The following is a 20,866-nucleotide window of genomic DNA, read 5'->3' as shown; positions in this document are numbered from 1 at the left end:
GAGGCCTTCCATCAGCTGGTTCACTCCCCAGATGGCCACAACGGCCAGAGCTGCACCGATCCGAAGTCAGGAGCCAGGAACTTCTTCCGGGTCTCCTGTGCCGGTGCAGGGGCCCAAGAACTTGGACCATCTTCTACTGCTTTCCCAGGCCACAACAGAAAGCTGTATTGGAATTGGAGCAGTCAGGACTCGAACCGGCACCCATATGGGATGCCGACACTGCAGGCGGTGACTCCACCTGCCACGCCACAGCACTTGCCCCACAATATTCTTGAGTCTAAGATTGACACCTGAATTTGTAGTGACTACCTTATACCTCCACTGTGAATATTTTTTTCATTGCTACCAGAAGGTCATCTATGTATTCATTATTTTTAATGGCTCCATAACATTGCAAACACTGTAGTAGGATGTTGAAGTACAGTTCACTGCTGTCTAGGGCACAATCAGCCATTTCTTCCACACCTTTTTTTTTTTTTTTTTTTTAAGATTTATTTACTTATTTTAAATTTATTTATTTATTTGAAAGGCAGAGTTACAGATAGACAGAGAAAGAAATGGAGAGGTCTTTTGTCTGCTGGTTCACTCCCTCGATGGCCACAACAGCCAGAGCTGTGCCGTTCAGGAGCCAGGAGCTTCTTCCGAGTCTCCCACATGGGGGCAAGGGCCCTTTCTTGGGCCATCTTCTACTGCTTTCCAAGGCCACAGTGGAGAGCTGGGTCAGAAGTAGAGCAGCTAGGACTCAAACCGGTGCCCGAATGGGATGGTGGCACTGCAGCAGCAGCTTTGCCTGCTGTGCCACAGCGCTGGCCCCTATGTGTTCATTTTGATACAATACAAATGCTCATTTTTCTGTTAACTATTCAGTGATTTTTTTAAAAGATTTTATTTATTTATTTGGGAGGTAGAGTGAGTTACAGACAGTAAGAGGGAGAGGAGATGGAGAGAAATTCTTCCTTTCGCCAGTTCATTCCCCAAGTGGCCACCATGGCCAGAGCTATACCAGTCCGAAGCCAGGAACCAGGAGCTTCTTCCAGGTCTCCCATGTGGGTGCAGGGGCCCAAGCACTTGGGCCATCTTCCACTGCTTTCCCAGGCAATAGCAGAGAGCTGGATTGGAAGAGGAGCAGCCGGGACTAGAACTGGTGCCACAAGCGAAGGATTAACCTACTGCACCATAGCACTGGCCCCTCAGTTAATGATTTTAACAATAGTGTTTGAACTGATAATCTCATTAAGAGTCAAATAATAATTTTTTTTATTAAGACTTATTTGAAAGAGTTAGAGGGAGAGATAGAGATCTTCAATCTGCTAGTTCACTCCCCAGATGGCCACAGGCAGGAGCTCCTTCCAGGACTCCCACATGGATGGCAGGGCCCCAAATACTTGGGGCATCTTCTGCTGTTTTTCCTAGGCCATTAGCAGAGAGCTGGATTGGAATTGGAGCAGCCAGGACATGAACCATTGTCCATGTGAGATGCCAGCATCTTAGGCTGAAACTTTTTATTTTTTTAAGATTTTTTTTTTTAATTTATTTGATATGTAGAGTTACAGAGAGTGGGAGAGATAGAGAGAAGGGTCTTTCATCTGCTATTTCACTCCCCAAATTGCTGCAGTGGCCAGAGCTGCACCCATCTAAGCCAGAAGCTTCCAGGTCCCTCATGTCAGTGCAGGAGCCCAAGCACTTGGGCCATCTTCTACTATTTTCCCAGGCTATTTGGAAGAGGAACATCTGGGACTAGAACCAGTACCCATATGGGATGCCAGCGCTGCTGGCGGAGGTTTAACTTACTGTGCGACAATGCTGGCCTCAGACTGCAGCTTTACCCACTATACCACAGTGCCAGCCCTGATAATTATTTTTTTAAGAAGTTTTACCATTATTGTCTGGGATTCTGTAGAATCTTAGATTTTGCCTGTTTTGATAGAAGAGTTTTCCATTGCTCATTAAAAGAAACCTTATGATTAGCTTATTTCCCATTCTAGAATCCCTGCCTTCCCTGTTGCTTGTTGCTGCCTGCCAAGTTACTTGCTCTTATTTTTTTATGCCTCCCTCACAGTATACCTCTTTAATTAAACCTCTGATAGTGTGTTGTACAGTTCTATATCTAGCTTTTAGGAATGGATATTGTATCATGTGAGCTATTTTCTTAGGATACCTGAAGTGGTAATATTTCACATTCAGTGATAGTAGTTTGATGAGATGATCAGATGTGAGTGTGGCTCCAGAGCAATGATGGGCCTTCACAGGAAATGAAAGCTAGTGAGGACTAAGGCTTAGCAGGGTAACATGTCACTCAGTTATTACTACTTAGAAAAGGTATTTTCTTCAGCAGAGTGTCTCTAGGGTATTTGCAACATGCTGTAATACAAAGGACTTGGTTTAGGTACTGGCCAGATTGAAGCTGAATCTCTGCTCTCCTACTTTGGGAAATCACTTATTCTGTGAAAGTTTATTAAGATAAATGAACAAGTTATATCTATCTTCTCAAGATTATTATGATAATTGAAAAGAGTATAAAAATAGGTAAAAAGGTTGGCCTGACAGTTAAGACTCACACATCCGATAACGGAGTCCCTGGGTTCAAGTCCTGCCTCTGGCTCCTGATTTCAGCTTCCTGTATACTTTGGGAAGCAACAGTGATGGCTCCAGTTATTGGGTCCAGCCACCATGAGAAAGACCTGGATTAATTTCCAGCTCCTTGGGCTAGGGGGAGCTAACATGTACTTTTTAGGAGCAACCCAGCAGAGAGAAGTATGGGCTTTCTCACCTCTTTTAGCCTCTCAAATTTTTTTGGTTATTATTATTTATTTGAAAATGTTACAGAGAGAAAGGGGAAAAATAGAGATCTTCCATCTACTAGTTCACTCCCCAAATAGCTGCAGTGTCCGGCACTAGACCAAGCTGAAGCCAGGAGCTTTATTCTTGGGCCATCTATTGCTGCTTTCCAAGGAGCATTACCCTGGAGCTAGATCGGCAGTGGAGCAGCTGGAACTCAAACCAGCACCCTTATGAAATACCAGCATTGCAAGCAGCTTAACTTGCTATACCACAACACTGGCCCCACCTCTCACATTTTGAAAATGTTCAAAAAATAGGTAGTGTGTGGCATAAAAGTTATAGGAGATACACCCACACATATACTCAAATGAATGGATATGTAGGCAGAAATTTTTGTTTTAATTATTTATTTATTTATTTGAAACAGAGAGGAAGAGACTGAAGGATCTTCCATCTGGTGGTTTACTTTCCAGATGACTGCAAGGGCCAGTGCTGGGCCAAGCCAAAGCCAGGAGCTTCATCCAAGTCTTCCTCATGGGTGGCAGAGGCCCAAACACTTGGATCATCTTCCGCTGCTTTTCCAGGCCATTAGCAGGGAGGTGGATGGGAAATGGAGCATCTGAGACTTGAACAAGTGCTCACATGGGATTCCTTTGTTGCGGTGGCAGTTTTACCTGCTACACCACAGTGTCAGTCCCCAAATTCATATTTTTATTTTTTCCCTGTATTTTCTGAGATTTCTTCAGCTTTCTTTTTTTTTTTCTTTGCTAGTTTCTGCTTTTTTTTAAAAAAAAACTTTTATTTAAATTATACAAGTTTCATGTATGTTTCTTTTTTTTTTTTTAAGATTTGTTTATTTATTTGAAAGGCAGAGTCACAAAGAGGCAGAAGTAGAGAGAGAGAGAAAGAGAGGTCTTCCTTCCCCAGACAGCCTCGATGGCCATCTGAAGCCAGGAGCCAGGAGCCTCCCCCGCCACCGGGGCTCCGACACGGGTACAGGTGCCCAAGGACCTGAGCCATCCTCGACTGCCCTTCCAGGCCACAGCAGAGAGCTGGATCAGAAATGGAGCATCCGGGACTCACACTGGCACCCACATGGGATGCTGGCACTGCAGGCAGCGACACTACCAGCTATGGCACAGAGCCGGCCCCTGTTTCTACTTTTTAAAAGCAGTTTTTGTTTTGTTTTGTTTTTTTCCATCTGAGAGGTAGAGAGAGAACACTGCCATCTACTGGTTCATTCTCCAAATGCCTGCCATACATCCCCTTTACCCTACCCAGGGGTTGGGTGAAGCCAGGAACACAGTCACTTGAGCTATGCCAGTTCCCTGCAGGGTCTACATTAGTCAGAAGCTGGAGTTAGGAGCTGAGCTGGGCATTTGATGGGTTTGTCAACTGTTAGGCCGAATGCCTGCCCTACCTCAGCTTTATTGTTCAACCCTTTACTGAGTTTCCCATTTCTATCACCCATCTAGAGTACCAAGGATAATTTTGTGATTTTTCACTTTTTCCTTGCATTATATATATATATTTAAGATTTATTTTATTTTACTTGAAATTCAGAGTTAACACAGAAAGAGAAGGAGAGGCAGAGGCAGAGAGAGAGAGAGTCTTCCATCCGCTGGTACACTCTCCAGTTGGCTACAACAGCCAGAGCTGTGCCAATCCTAAGGCAGGAGCCAGGAGCCTCTTCCGGGCTTCCCACGTGGGTGCAGGGACCCAAGGACTTGGGCCATCTTCTACTGCTTTCCCAGGCCATAGCAGAGAGCTGGATTGAAAGTGGAGTAGCTGGGACTAACCAGCACCCATATGGGATGCCAGCAATGCAGGCGGCGGCTTCACCCGCTAAGCCACAGTGCTGGCCCCACATTATGTCTTAACTTTATTTTTTTCCTCTTTTTTATATGAGAGTCTTTTTTTAGATATTACTCAGTTGTAGACTAGTCACTTAAGATTAAGAATTGGGGCCGGCGCCGCGGCTCACTAGGCTAATCCTCCACCTTGCGGTGCCGGCACACCGGGTTCTAGTCCCGGTCGGGGCGCTGGATTCTGTCCCGGTTGCCCCTCTTCCAGGCCAGCTCTCTGCTGTGGCCAGGGAGTGCAGTGGAGGATGGCCCAGGTGCTTGGGCCCTGCACCCCATGGGAGACCAGGATAAGTACCTGGCTCCTGCCGTCGGATCAGCGCGGTGCGCCGGCTGCAGTGCGCTGGCCGTGGCGGCCATTGGAGGGTGAACCAACGGCAAAGGAAGACCTTTCTCTCTGTCTCTCTCTCACTGTCCACTCTGCCTGTCAAAAAAAAAAAAAAAAAAAAAAAAAAAGAATTGGTGGCTAGGGGCCAGCATTGTGGTGTAGCTGGTAAAGTCGTTGTCTGTGATGTTGGCATTCCACATGGGTGCCAGTTAGTGACCCAGCTGCTCCACTTCTGATCCAGCTCCCTACTAACGGCCTGGAAAAATCAGCAGAAGATGGCCCAAGTGTTTGGGCCCTGCCACCCACATGAGAGACCTAGATGAAGCTCCTGGCTTCTGGCTTCAATCCGGCTCAGTGCTGGCTGTTGGGGACATCTGGTTAGTAAACCACAGATGGAAGATCTCTCAGTAACTCTGGCTTTCAAAGTAAATAAATAGATGTTTTTTTTTTAAGAAAAAGAATTGGTGGGGGCCAGTGCCATGGCGCAGTAGGTTAATCCTCTGCCTGTGGCGCTGGCATCCCATATGGGTGCCAGTTCTAGTCTTGGCTGCTTCTCTTCCAGTCCAGCTCTCTGCTGTGCCTGGGAAAGCAGTAGAAGATGGCCCAAGTCCTTGGGCACCTGCATGGGAGACCAGGAAGAAGCACCTGGCTCCTGGCTTCGGATCAGCTCAGCTTCAGCTGTTGTGGCCATTGGGAGTGAACCAACAGAAGGGAGACCTTTCTCTCTGACTCTCCCTCTCACTGTCTGTAACTCTACCTCTCAAATAAATAAATAAAAATCTTAAATTTTTTTTTATTTTTTTAAAGATTTATTTATTTGAAAGTCAGAGTTACACAGAGAGTGGAAAAGCAGAGAAAGAGAGAGAGAGAGGGAGGGAGGGAGGGAGGGAGGGAGGGAGGGAGGTCCTCCATCCGAGAGAGAGAAAGAGAGAGAGAGAGAGGTCGGTCTTCCATCTGATGGTTCACTCCCCAGATGGCTACAACAGCTGGAGCTGTGCGATCTGAAGCCAGGAGCCAGGAGCTTCTTCCTGGTCTCCCACACAGGTGCAGAGGTCCAAGGACTTGGGCCATCCTCTTACTGCTTTCCCAGGCCATAGCAGAGACCTAAGTGGAGCATTATCACAGCCAAGCAAGCCATTCCCAGTACTCCAGGGAACTCCATTGTCAGCAACAATTCTCCTCACCTGTTACCATAGTGAGCACCGGAAGCCAGCCACATGGAGGAGCGTGCAGACCAGGAAGCATGGAGCGGGTGGCCCAAAGGTGCAGGGCAGCAAGGGGATCAAGGGAAGGGAAGGAAACAGAAGGGCCAAGGGAAAAAAGGAATTGGTGACTAGAAAGCAGATTCTTTCTCTATAAGGTGATTTGTTCATTATCTTTAGATCTTTCCTTTTTCTGGTTGTTAGTTCCAGAATTCAGTTTCTGAGAAAGAACTCTTCTACAGAAGATTCTGTTGCCTAGAAGATAAGGGTCCAGATGCCAATTCTGGAAATGAAATAGGAGAGGACACATTTAATTTGTGAGGTATTGGTACTTGGTGAACCCAAGACAAACATTCAGTCCTTGATTAATGACAAAGATATGCTATGAGAAATGTGTCATTAGGCAGTCTCATTGTTGTGCTAACATTGCAGAGTGCAGTTAAACAAACTTAGATGATGTAAGTCAATCACTCATTTTAGGCTGTTGGTGCAATCAGGAGGTAACGTAAACATGAGTCTTGTGACCACTGCTGGCATAACATAGCATTCTGTTAATTTTTTTTCTAGAAGTTGAAGTAGTACACTAAAATTACTATAAAAAGCATAGTATAGGAAATATATAACCCAGTAGCAGCCATTTATCATGTAGCCAACTACATGATCTGTTTCAAGGATATCTGATGCTACAGGTTCCTTTGTCTTGAGGATTCTGCAGTGCATATCAGGGTATTTTTCAGCTTGTTCCATCATTCCCATAGAGCTTGGCTATCTCAGGTCAGCTGAGTTGGTTAACCACTCCTTCATCTTCCACTTATAGCATTTTGTTGCTTTTATTTCTTAATCTTTGTGGGTAGGGTCTTTACTATTTAAGGGAGATTAGAAAGGAGTGAAACTTCTATGTGTGATCAGTCTGCCATCTTAATCTATATCAGGCAGTAGATTTCTAGAGAGTAATTTTGTACCTAAGCACTACAGTGTTTGTCTTGCTATTTGTGGTGGTAGTTCAGATGATTATTTCTCCTGTTTTAATGTATTTGTTAGTACCTTCAGAATGATAGCATTGAACTTAAAGGGCAATGCTGATAGTATATTAATAAAAATCTTAGTTCTGGGTTGTGTAAGTCCAGATGCCATAGAACACGGAACTATCTTCAGGAGAATAAAACAACTATGAGGTTTTACTGGAAAGTGGTCTACCAGAAGAGAATTAAAGACAATAGGGCAAAGTACCTTTATATTGTTTTAGAGTTAACTCCTCATCCCTAATTAAATGTCCCGTTAACTTTACAAGGTTGTTACTTATTCCCTGGAGATGATTTGTATTTAACTGTCTCTTGGATTTCAAGCTAACTTTCTGTATAATGGTAACATAATTATGTACTGGCCTAGGTGCAGATTTTCAATTAAACATTAAATAGTTACAATGTATGAGTAAATAAGATACCACAAGAAGACTAGATAAATGCTTAATTAAAGGAGTGGGCATTTGGATTAGTGGTTAAGCTGCCACTTGATGCCTGCACCCCATATCAGAGTGCCTAGGTTTGGTACTTACCTCTGGTTTCTGATTCCAGTTTTCTGCTGATGCATACCCTAGGAAGGTGGCAGTAATGGTTCAGGTAATTAAGTTCCTGGCTCCTAGCTGCAGCCACAGCTGGGGACTAATGTGGACATTTGGGGTATGAACCTGCAGATGGGAGCTTGCTATTTTCCTTCTTTGCATCTCAAATTAAAAAAGAAAAATTAAGTTTTAGAAAGGAAAATTAATAAGCCCTGAGTTGTATGTGTATATTTCAGATTTCAAAAACTATTAGAGGGGGCCCACATTGTGATACAGCAGGTTAGGCTGCCACCTGCAATGCCAGCATCCCATACAGGGTGCCAGTTTGAGTCCTGGCTGCTCTCTTTCTGATCCAGCTTCCTGCTAAGGCACTTGGAAAGGTAGTGGAGGGTGGCCTGAGTACTTGGGCCCCTGCCACCTACAGAGGAAATGTGGATGAAGTTACTGGGCTCCTGGTTTCAGCCTGGCTCAGCCCTGGCTGCTGTAGCCATTTGGAGAGTGAAACGGTGGATGGAAGATCTCTGTGTCTGTCCCTCCCTCTCTGTAACTATGCCTTTCAAATAAATCTTTTTTTTTTTTAAGTGATCTTCATGAAGGTACTTATTTTAAAAAAGCATATATATGGGGCCAGCACTGTGGCGTAGCCGATAAAGCCACCACCCACAGTGCCAGCATCCCGTATGGGCTCCACTTCCGATACAGCTCTCTGCTGTGGCCTGGGAAAGCAATACAAGATGGCCCAAGGGGCCAGTGCCATGGCTCACTTGGTTAATTCTCCACCTGTGGCGCTGGCATCCCATATGGGCGCCGGGTTCTAGTCCCGGTTGCTCCTCTTCCAGTCCAGCTCTCTGCTGTGGCCCGGGAAGGCCGTGGAGGATGGCCCAAGCCCTTGGGCTCCTGCACCCATGTGGGAGACCCAGAGGAAGCTCCTGGCTCCTGGCTTCAGATCCGCACAGCTCCAGCTGTTGTGGCCAATTGGGGAGTGAACTGGTGGATGGAAGATCTCTCTCTCTCTCTCTCTCTCTCTAACTCTGACTTTCGAATAAATAAATAAATCTTTTTTTTTTTTTTTTTAAAGACAAGCTACCATACCTTGGTTCTTCACTCCCCAAATATTGCAAAGCCAGGAGGGATGCCAAAACCAGGAGCCAGAATTTAGTCTGTGTTTCCCATGTGAGTGGCAGGGACTCAATCACTTGAGCCGTCACCATTTCCCAAAGTCTACATTTGCAGGAAGCTGGAGTTAAGAGCCAGAGTGGAAAGATGTGGGACATAGCATCCTAACTGGCAGCTTAAGCACTAGGCCAAAATGCCGCTCCTCAGAGTCGTACAGTATCCTTAGTTATCCTTAGTTAATAGGCTTGGGCCCTGCACCTGCATAGGAGACCAGGAGGAAACACCTGGCTCCAGACTTCAGATCAGCGCAGTGCACCGACTGTAGCGGCCATTTGGGGAGTGAACCAATGGAAGGAAGACCTTTCTCTCTGTCTCTCTCACTCTCTCTAACTCTGCCTGTCAAAAAAAAAAAAAAAAGTAAAACAAAGAGGTGAAGTAGTTTTCCTCGTGCCAGTTAGTTGGCTCAACACTAACTATTTTTGTTTTGTAAAATTATAGAAATAATTAAAGTTGTTGTCTTGGGTTTATGGAATTTAGTAAGTGGTTAAATCAGAAATTGATTTTTTTTTAGGAATTGTTTTTAATCTGGGATTTTAAAAAAGTGAGTACATCTTTCAGAGGTAGATGGCTTCAGTGAACTTAGTGTATAAGATAATGCTCTTTTGGCCGGCGCCGCGGCTCAATAGGCTAATCCTCTGCCTTGCGGCGCCGGCACACCGGGTTCTAGTCCTGGTCGGGGTGCCGGATTCTGTCCCGGTTGCCCCTCTTCCAGGCCAGCTCTCTGCTATGGCCAGGGAGTGCAGTGGAGGATGGCCCAAGTACTTGGGCCCTGCACCCCATGGGAGACCAGGATAAGTACCTGGCTCCTGGCTTCGGATCAGTGCGGTGCACTGGCTGCAGTGCGCTGGCCGCGGCAGCCATTGGAGGGTGAACCAACGGCAAAAGGAAGACTTTTCTCTCTGTCTCTCTCTCTCTCACTGTCCACTCTGCCTGTCACAAAAAAAAAAAAAAAAAAAAAAAAAAGATAATGCTCTTTCTAGTAGGCAAATACATGAGACAGTAGGTAAGTGAGTGTGGCAGAGGGTGGGGTGGTAAAGGGGGAAGTAAGAGATTGGGAATAATTGGTAATAGTTATAGCATTTTCTTTCTTGAGGATAAAAATGCTTTAAAATGGAATGTTGTAATGGTTACACAACTCTGAATATACTAAAAACCATTGGATTGTACACTTTAAATGGATAAGTTATATAATTTGTGAATTATATCTCAGTAAAGCTATGCATTTTTTTAAAATACCCTTTCTGTTAAGGACTAAAATAGGATGTTAGTGGTCATAAGAGGATATTGTGGAGTCAGTTGTAGCTCTTTTCTTGAAATTATTAGAAAACACCCCTATAATATATATATGTATACACACAAACATATGTATATACATATATATATATAAAGTTTATTTATTTATTTGAAAAGCAGAGTTAGAGAAGGAGAGAGAGATCTTCTATCTGCTGGTCCATTCCCCAAATGGTCACAATGGACGGGGCTGGGCCAGGCTGAAGCCAGCACCTAGGAGCTAGGAGCTTCCTCTTGGTCTCCATTGTGGGTGCAAGGGCCCAAGGACTTGGGCCACCCTCCACTGCTTTCTGAGGTGCATTAGCACAGAGTGAAGCAGCCTGCACTTGAACCTACACCCATATGGGGTGCCAGCTCTGCAGATAGCAGCTTAACCCTCTGTGCCACAGCACTATCCCCCTTATATATTTTAAATTAATTATTAGAGAGCCAGAGAGAGCTCCCATCCACTGGTTCACTCTGACAATTCCTGAAGCATGTGGGGGTGAGGCCAGGTCAACGCCAGGAGCCACAAACTCCATCTGGGTCTGCCATGGTGGGTAGCAGAGTAGCAAGTATGTGAACTATCATCTACTTCCCATGCACATGAGCTGGATTGGAGGTGGGCATGGGCATCCCAAGCAGTGGTTTAATCCACTACAACATAATGACTCCCTTATGTTTTATTACTCATTTTATTTAGATCAGATTATTTCCTTGTTCTTTTGAAAATCAATCTGATAAGCATAATGAATATTAACTATGATCCCAATTTTTTTTTAAAAGTTATTTATTTATTTGAAAGTCAGAGTTACACAGGGAGAGGAAAGGCAGAGAGGGAGGGAGGGAGGGAGGGAGAGAGAGAGAGAGAGAGAGAGGTGTCTTCCATCCAATGGCTCACTCCCCAATTGGCCACAACAGCCAGAGCTGTGCTGATCTGAAGCCAGGAGCCAGGAGCTTCCTCCGTGACTCCCATGTGGGTTCAGGGGCCCAAGCACTTGGGCCATCTTCCACTGCTTTCCCAGGCCATAGCAGATAGCTGTATATGATCCCAATTTTTTTAATGCATCTTTTTCAGACCTTCTTTTAAAGTGGCCCTTAGATTCTTTATTTCCTAATCTTTAAAAATATTTTTGGTTGAATGTTGATTTTATTGTTTTAATGATTTGGCTCATGTTAATAAGGGATATAGAAGTTTAAATTTGTTTTCCACATTAATTGCATAAAACGTAGTAATTAAAATATGTTCTAGAGTTAGATTTCTTGGATTTGAATCGACTATTGTTGCTAGCAATGGAGACAAGCACATTTATTTTCTTCAGATTCTTAATATTCTCATTGATAAAATGGGAAAATAATAGTTCCTGTCTTATTTAAGTAGTTAAAATAATTAATGGGATAGCACATGTTAATAAATTACAGGGCCAGTACTGTGGTGTAGTAGGCTAAGCCTCTGCCTGCAGCACTGGCATCCCATATGGGCACTGGTTCTAGTCCTGGCTGCTCCACTTCCAATCCAGCTCTCTGCTATGGCCTAGGAAGGCAGTAGAAGATGGTCCAAGTCCTTAGGCCCCTGCACCCACATGTGAGACCTGGAAGAAGCTCCTGGCTTCAGATCAGCCCAGCCCCAGCCTTTGTGGCCATTTGGGGAGTGAACCAGATGAAAGACCCTTCTCGCTATCTCTCTCTCCCTCCCTCTTTCTGTAACTCTACCTCTCAAATAAATAAATAAAAAGTCTTAAATTGTATGGCTATAGCTATTATCAATTAAAATGAATTTTTTTTTTAAAAAATTGCTTATTTATTTGAAAGGCAGAGTTACAGAATGAGAGAGAGAGAGAGAGAGAGAGAGAGACTGAATCTTCATCCGCTGGTTCACTTCCCAAACAGCTGCATGAGCTTCTTCTGGGTCTTCACCATGGGCAGAGGGGCCCAAGCTCTTGGGTCATCTTCCAGTGCTTTCCTAGGCACCTTAGCAGGGAGCTGGATTGGAAATGGAGCATCCAGGACTTGAACCGGCATCCATATGGGATGCCAGCACCTCAGGTGGTGGCTTTACCTGCTATGCCACAGCTCTGGGCCCAGGGTGATTGTTTTTTTTGTTTGTTTGTTTGTTTTTTTGTACTACCAAAAATTGAATAAATAATTTCCATCAAACTTCATAGAAGTAAACCTTAAATGATTAATGAGAGAGAAGAAAGGATGAGTATCAGTAGAGACTTTAAAAGTTTATTTGGGAGGCCAGTGCTGTGGTGTAGTAGGCTAAGCCTCTTCCTGCAGCTCTGGCATCCCATATGGGTGCTGGTTCGTGTCCTGGATGCTCTTCTCCCAATCTAACTCTCTGCTTATAGCCTGGGAAAGCAGTAGAAGATGGCCCAAGTGCTTGGGCCCCTGCACCTGTGCGAGAGACCCAGAAGAAGCTTCTGGCTCCTGGCTTCGGATCGGCCCAGATCCAGCCTTGGTGGCCATTTGGGAAGTATACCAGTGGATGGAAGTCCATTATCTCTGTCTCTCCCTCTCTCTCTCTGTAACTCTGCCTTTCAAATAAATAAATAAAATCTTCAAAAAAAAAAAAAAAGTTTATTGTTCCAAAGACATTGTACTAGAACTTTGTTTTCTTTTCTCTGTCTCTTACAGGTTTTCTTTGGCATGGATAAATCCTTGGTGGGAGGATTAAAATTGACTGAACAGACTCTTGCTTTATTAGGGAATACAGCCATGGCATCTAGTCTCCTGGACACAGGAAATGTATTTGGTGACCCAGCTAATCCTTTAATTAGTAGATGCTCATCAGTGGAAGATAATGATGATGATGTTGTATTTATTGAATCTATACAACCTCCTTCAGTTTCTGCTTCAGTAGTAGCTGACAAAAGAACCGTTATATTTACATCATCAAAAAATGAAAAGCCACAAGGAAATTATTCTCTAATTCTTCCCTCCTCAAGAGATTTGGCCTCTCAAAAGGGAAATACATGTGAGACAATTGTTATTGATGATGAAGAGGACATACTAGAAACACCTGGAGGGGAAGAGAAAAGGTCTTCCAATTTTATTGAATGGGGACTTCTTGGCACTAAAAACAAAGATTTGAATTTCTCCACTTCCAGACTTTCAAGAAGTAAGGTAAATGCAGGAATGGGTAATAGTGTTATCACTACAGAAGCAACTCTGAAATACCTCTTACTAATGTTACTACCTTAGAAACAGGCATAAGGTCTGTGAATGCTGGGCGAGATATGAACTTAATGATTACACATATAACATCACTCTAGAATACCAACTTGGGAGATGTCGCTAAAGGACTTCAGTCAAGTAGTTTTGGTGTTAATATACAAACATACACCCCATCTTTAACTTCACAGACCAAGACTGGAGTAGGACCTTTTAATCCTGGTAGAATGAATGTGGCAGGAGATGTATCTCAGAGTGGAGGATTTGCAACTCATCATAATCCTGGTAAGCAGTTAGTGATACCATTTTTCTTCTGTGTCAAGAGAATAAACTTTCAAGTATTCTTTTTAGTACTCATCAATTTTATTTATATGTGAAATGTTTTATTTCTCTTGATATTCCTATTAAGATAGAATATTTTACTTAATAAAACTGTGTAGTCTACTTCATCTCCAAAATTTTGGGAGTTTATTTTATCCAACGTGATTTACATCTAAAGTTTTTAACTGAGAACTCTGAACTGCTATCATTACCCTTGAAAATGTCCTTTATCTTAATATTAAAATTGTAGGGTTAAAAGATGAATCTTGTAGCAGGTAAAGCTGTCACCTGCAGTGCTGGCATTCCGTATGGGTGCTGGTTCAAGTCCCGGCTGCTCAACTTCTGATCCAGCTCTCTGCTACTGCCTAGAAAAGCAGAAGATGGCCCAAATCCTTGGGCCCCTGCACCCGCTTGGGAGACCCGGAAAAAGCTCCTAGCTTCTTTTTTTTAATCTTTTTTTTTTTTAAAGATTTTATATATTTATTTGAGAGGTAGAGTTACAGACAATGAGAAGAAGAGACAGAGAAAGGTCATCTTTCCGTTGGTTCATTTTCCAAATGCCCGGAGCTGCGCCGATTCAAAGCCAGGAACCAGGTGCTTCTTCCCGGTCTCCCAAGTGGACCTGGGCCGCCTTCTACTGCTTTCTCAGGCCATAGCAGAGAGCTGGATTGGAAGAGGAGCAGCCGGGACTGGAACCAGCGCCCATATGGGATGCCAGCACCACAGGCAGAGGATTAACCTACTACGCCAAGGCGCCAGGCCCAAGAACTTTATTTTAAAACTTATTGGATAGTCTTGTTCTGATAAAATTAGAATATAACAAGTTAAGGATTAGCAGTTCCTTGCAGCTTTTTCATGACTTATGTGTGATCCTTTTATTTTATTTTTTTTAAACCATTAAGTGATAGAACTGAGTGGGCATTGTGGTATAGCATGTTAAGCTGCTGCTTGAGACCCCCACATCCTGTAGCACAGTACCTGGAAGGCAGCAGATGAATGATGGCCCAAGTACTTGGATTCCTGATACCCACATTGGAGAGCCAAGTAAAGTTTCTGGCTCCTGGCTTCAGCTTGGACCTGCCCAGGCTGCTGTTGTGGGCATTTGGGGAGTGAACCAGCAGATGAAAGATCTCTCTTTCCCTCTTCTAAGAACCTAATCACTGTCATTGCTTATATAAAATGATGATTTTTTTTTTACTTTCAAATTAATCTTTTCCTTTGGTTATGGTAATACTATATGATTCATTAGAAATAAGAAAATATTGTCACTCTAGTAATTAGAAGTGACTACTGTTAAAATATTAATTTACTTTGTTTTTCATTTCTGAGGTTTTTAAAAATATAATTTTAGAACTTATGTATATTGGCCGGCACTGTGGCTCACTAGGCTAATCCTCCGCCTGTGGCGCCGGCACCCCGGGTTCTAGTTCTGGTTGGGGCGCTGGTTCTGTCCCAGTTGCTCCTCTTCCAGTCCTGCTGTGTGGCCCGGGAAGGCAGTGGAGGATGGCCCAAGTGCTTGGGCCCTGCACCTGCATGGGAGACCAGGAGGAAGCGCCTGGTTCCTGGCTTTGGATCAGCGCAGTGTGCCAGCCGTAGCGGCCATTTGGGGAGTGAACCAACGGAAGGAAGACCTTTCTGTCTCTCTCTCTCTCTCACTATCTAACTCTGTAAAAAAAAAAAAAAAAAAAAAAAACTTATATATACTTTGGAGTCCAGCTGTTTTACTTAATCTAAATTTTAATCTTTTGTATTGTTTTAAAAGTATAAGTGTGTTGTCCCATGGGCACATGGCTTCTGACCACCCACTGTCTGCTTTCCTGCCTGCATTCTTGTTCCATGTGGCACGCAGCCGGCTCTCTGCCTGGTATGGACCCATCTTAGCTTCTAGACTTCTCTCTCCCCTAATTAAAGTCCTCACCTGTGCATTTCTCTCACTGTAAACACTTAAAAATTTAAAAAAAAAAAAAAGTATTAAGTGTAAGGTTTGGATGAGGTACCCATTCCACTACGTTTTTTTGAAGCATTCACATGGTTTTCAACTTTTAGAAACTACACTAAATATCTAACATTTTTATTGTTTCCTTAAGGTGCTTCTCAAACTTTGTATTCTTAAGTTTCACTCTTAAAATGATTGAAAATTCAAAAGATTGTTTTGTTTATGTTTATTAATAATACATACATTAACAAAGCTGAGGAAGATGTCTTTATGCATCAGTTAAGCTGCCTCTGTGACACACAAACCCCATTTGGAGTGCTTGGGATTCAGTTCTGCCTGCATCTTCTGATTCAGCTTCCTGCCAATGTGCCTGGAAGGCAGCAGATTACTTGGGTTTCTGCCACTCACTTGGGAGACTCGAGGAAGTTCCTGGCTCCTGGCTTCAACCTAGTCTACCTTTGCTGTTAGGGGGCATTTGAGGAGTGAATCAGTAGAGAGAAGATGCCTCTTTTTTTCTCTATTATTCTGCCTTTCAAATAAATAAAAATGAAAAAAAAATTTTTTTAATTAAAACTTAAGAAATTTTACAAGCATTTATTTAACAGGAATTATTGTGATTACATGCGTAACATTTTTAATGAAATATAGCTATTTTCAAAAACCATGAAGACAATGACATTGTTCTCACATTTTTTTAAAAAAAAAAACCTCATTAGAAGCTAATAGGTGTCTCTAGTTTCCAACTTGTATTTTATATTTTGAAGATTTATTTTATGGGGCTGGCACTGTGGTGTAGTGGGTAAAGCCATCACCTGCAGTGCCAACATCCCATATTGGCACCTGTTCAAGACCCAGCTGCTCTATTTTGATCCAGCTCTCTGCTATGGCATGGGAAAGCAGTGGAAGTTGACCCAAGCCCTTGGGCCCCTGCACCCACATGGGAGACCTGGAAGAAGCTCCTGGTTCCTAGCTTTGGATCTGCACAGCTCTGGCCATTGCAGCCAACTCGGGAATAAACCAATGGATGGGAGACCTCTCTTTCTCTGTCTCTCCTCTCTCCGTGTAACTCTTACTTTCAAATAGATAAAAAATCTTTTTTTTTTCCTTTGAAAGTCAGAATTACACAGAAAAAGAAGGAGAAGCAGAGAGAGAGGTCTTCCATCTGCTGCCTCACACCCCCCAACCGGCCACAATGTCTGGAACTGCGCCAATCCGAAGCCGGAAGCCAGGAGGCCTCCCCTGGGTCTCCCATACAAGTGCAGGGGCCCAAGGACTTGGGCTGTCCTCCACTGCTTTCCCAAGCCATAACAGAGAGCTGGATCTGAAGTGAAGTAGCTGGGTTTCAAACCAGCTCCCTTATAGGATGCTGGCACTACAGGTGGCGGCATTACCTGCTGCACCACAGCACTGGCCCCATAAATAAATCTTTTTTAAAAATTTATTTTATTTGAAAGTCAGAGTTACAGAGAGAGAAAGAGAGATAGAGAGATCTTCCCTCCACTGGTTAACTCCTTAAATGGCCACAATAGCCATTCTGGGCCAGGACGAAGCCAGAAACCAGAAGCTTCATCTGGGTCTTCCACATTGGTACAGGGACCCAAGTACTTAGTCCATCTCCTACTGCTTTCCCAGGCACATTAGCAGGGAGCTGGATTGGAAGTGGAAAGGCCGGAACTCGAACCAGTGCCCATGTGAGATGCTGGTGTCACAGGTGGTGGCTTAAGTTGTGGCCAGTAAAGTCACAACTCTAGCCCCTCCAACTTTCTACCATGAATTTTGCCTTTAAATCAAAGAACTGTATTTTAAAACTTTTTATGTTGATCGTCTTATACTGAAAAATTAAAACAAGTGAAAATTGCTATCTTTTTGCGGTGTTTTTATGACTTACGGTGTTTGGAAGAATGATAAGATCTGGCCTCACATAGTTATCTGATTGGAGAAGAGAGCACTATTTTTATAGTCTGTTTAATTTAGTTTTTTTTTTTTTTAAGATTTATTCATTTGAAAGGCAGACAGAGTGCTAGTTCACTCCCCAAATGGCAGCAGTGGTGGAGCTGCACTGATCTGAAGCCAGGAGCCGGGAGCTTCTTCTGGGTCTCCCAAGTGGATGCAGGGGCCCAAGGATTTTTGGACCATCTTCTGCTTTCTCGGGCCATAGCAGAGAGTTGATTGGAAGTGGAACAGCCAAGACTCCAACTGGCACCTATACAAGTTGGCGGCAGGCGGCGTGTTTACCCATCATGCAACAGCACCTGCCCCTTGTTTAAATAGTTATGGGTAATTTTGTTTTGAACATCACCAATCAGACAGTGTTTAAAAGTCTTTTAAATGTGGGATCTGAAACTGCTTAATGAACTTTTTGTAGGCTATTAAAACCCATTTACCTGTTAATGGATTTATGCTTTAATAACATTGTACGTACTGTTTCACTGAGTTCTGTAGACCTTTTATTTATTTATTTATTTATTTTTGACAGGCAGAGTGGACAGTGAGAGAGACAGACAGACAGAAAGGTCTTCCTTTGCCGTTGGTTCACCCTCCAATGGCCACCGCGGCTGCCGGCTGGCGCACTGCGCTGATCCGGCCACCCTCCACTGCACTCCCGGGCCACAGCAGAGAGCTGGCCTGGAAGAGGGGCAACCAGGACAGAATCCGGCACCCCGACTGGGACTAGAACCCCGTGTGCCGGTGCCGCAAGGCGGAGGATTAGCCTAGTGAGCCGTGGCGCCGGCCTCTGTAGGCCTTTTAAATGTTGACACTTTAAGGGAACTGTGAGGGGCCAGCGCCGTGGCTCACTTGGTTAATCCTCCGCCTGCGGCGCTGGCATCCCATATGAGTGTCGGGTTCTAGTCCCAGTTGCTCCTCTTCCAGTCCAGCTCTCTGTTGTGGCCAGGGAGGGCAGTGGAGGATGGTCCAAGTGTTTGGGCCCCTGCAGCTGCATGGGAGACCAGGAAGAAATACCTGACTCCTGGCTTCAGATTGGCGCAGCACCGGCCGTAGCAGCCACTGGGGAGTGAACCAACAGAAGGAAGACCTTTCTCACTGTCTATAACTCAGTGTCAAATAAAAAAATTTTTTAAAAAAAGGGAACTGTGAAACAATAGTAGATGCAAGTTTTCAAAAATTTTATTTTCACTGTAAAGCCAAATTTTCTCATGAACAAAAATACTGTTAATTTTCTTGAAGTGATAGGTTCCTTTAGTTTATTTTCAAGAAAATGTGTCCCAATAGCTATAGTTTATCATTTTATCCATTAAAAGTGGTATTTCATGAAAAACAGCTATGCAGTAATGCAGCTTACAACGCAATGATTTGTGTAAGTGCTTTTTCTACTTTTCCGTAAGATAAGCATAGTATTTTGCATGAAACAGTTTCTTTACCAATGGCTTCTAGTTTATTATACAAAATTATGACATACTCATGTGTCTTAAATCAAAATGATTTGATTGTCTTTTGCCCTGTGATGGAGACTTAAATCCTTAGAATTTTCTGAGTATTAAAAATGCCCTTAGGCCAGCGCTGTGGCTCAATAGGCTAATCCTCCGCCTAGCGGCGCTGGCACACTCAGTTCTAGTCCCGGTCGGGGCGCCGGATTCTGTCCCGGTTGCCCCTCTTCCAGGCCAGCTCTCTGCTATGGCCCGGGAATGCAGTGGAGGATGGCCCAAGTGCTTGGGCCCTGCACCCGCATGGGAGACCAGGAGAAGCACTTGGTTCCTGCCTTTTCGATCAGCGCAGTGCACCGGCTGCAGCGTGCCGCCCGCAGCGGCCATTGGAGGGTGAACCAATGGCAAAGGAAGACCTTTCTCTCTGTCTCTCTCTCTCTCTCTGTCCACTCTGCCTGTAAAAAAAAAAAAAAAAAAAAAAAAAAAAAAAGCCCTTGTGGGGCTGGCGCTGTGGTGCAATGGATTGACACACTCGCCTGAAGCGCGAGTATCCCATAATCCCATATGGGTGCCGATTTGAGACCCAGATGCTGTACTTCTGATCCAGCTTCCTTCTATGTCCTGGGAAAGCAGTAAAAGATGGCCCAAGTCCTTGGGCCCTTGCAGCTGCTTGGGAGAACCGGAAGAAACTCCTGGCTTCAGATCGGCACAACTCCGGCCGTTGTGGCCTATTGGGGAGTGAACCAATGGATGGAAGACCTCTCTCTCTGCTTCTCCTCTTCTCTGTGTAACTGACTTTCAAGTAAATAAATAAATAAACCTTTTTAAAAATGCCGTTGTTATTTTGTAACCTCTCGGCTCATACTTAAGTTTATGGTAAAAAAAAAAAAAAAGTCATGACACAGGGGCTGGGGCTGTGGCGCAGGTTTTGGTTAATCTTCCACCAGCAGCGCCTGCATACCATATGGGTGCCACTTCTAGTCCTGGCTACTCCAGTTCCGATCCAGCTCTCTGCTGTGGCCTGGGAAAGCAGTAGAGGATGGCCCAAATCCTTTGGCCCCTGAACCCACATGGGATACCAGGAAGAAGCTCCTGGCTCCTGGCTTTGGATCTGCACAGCTCCGACTGTTGCAGCCATTGGGGAGTGAACCAACAGATGGAAGACCTTTCTCTCTTTTTATCCCTCTCACTGTCTGTAACTCTACCTCTCAAATAAATAAATAAAATCTTTTAAAAAACAAAGTCATGACTCAGAATGGGGAATAGTTGCCAGAAGGATAAAGCATGTCATCAGAGAGTTGGAACTTTGAAATCACCCAAACTCTAGGAAAGAAGGTGGCTGTAGATCGTGTTCAGTCATAAGGCCAGTGATTTGAAGGGTCATGATTATTGTTAAGACCCTAGTTAAAATCTGAATGTTGAAATTCAGTGTATTGTGGCCAGTGCTGTAGCATAGCAGGTAAAGCTGCTACCTGCAGTGCCGGCATTCCATATGGATGCTGGTTCGAGACTCGGTTGCTCCACTTCCTATCTAGCTCTCTGCTATGGGCTAGGAAAGCAGAAGATGGCCCAGACACTTGGGCCCCTGCACCCACACTGGGGACCCAGATGAAGCTTCTGGCTCCTGGCTTCAGATTGGCGCAGCTCTGACCTTTGAATGAACCAACAGATGGAAGACCTCTCTGTTTCTTTCTCTGCCTCTTCCTCTCTGTAACTCTGCCTTTCAAATAAATAAATCTTTAAAGGGGGTGGGGTGGATGTTGTGGTTTAAAAGGTAAAGCTGCTGCCTACAGTGCTAGCATCCCATATGGGCACCAGTTTGAGTCCCAGCTGCTCTATTTTCAGACCCGGCTACTCTCTGCTATGGCTTGGG

General features: G+C 44.2%; 1 protein-coding gene across 7 annotated transcripts in view; it reads left to right on the top strand.

Annotated features, from left to right (window-relative positions):
• The window catches only part of ZMYM5 (zinc finger MYM-type containing 5), a 43,320-nt gene that overhangs the window by 1,677 nt on the left and 20,777 nt on the right, over nt 1-20,866 (top strand). For all 7 annotated transcript variants that reach the window (XR_011378894.2, XM_008259940.5, XM_008259941.5 and 4 more), the window contains 2 exons: nt 12,817-13,305; nt 13,545-13,638. Coding sequence is in view for 6 of the 7 variants with exons in the window: in XM_008259940.5 (XP_008258162.4) it covers nt 12,817-13,305; nt 13,545-13,638 (583 nt within the window). In the remaining variant the exon portion in view is untranslated. The remainder of the gene's footprint in view (nt 1-12,816; nt 13,306-13,544; nt 13,639-20,866) is intronic.

The sequence above is a fragment of the Oryctolagus cuniculus genome, chromosome 9 (genome assembly GCF_051225735.1).
Source record: "Oryctolagus cuniculus isolate XC-2025 breed Fujian yellow rabbit chromosome 9, ASM5122573v1, whole genome shotgun sequence".
Lineage (NCBI taxonomy): Eukaryota > Metazoa > Chordata > Mammalia > Lagomorpha > Leporidae > Oryctolagus > Oryctolagus cuniculus.
This window is presented reverse-complemented; position numbering and strand designations above follow the sequence as displayed.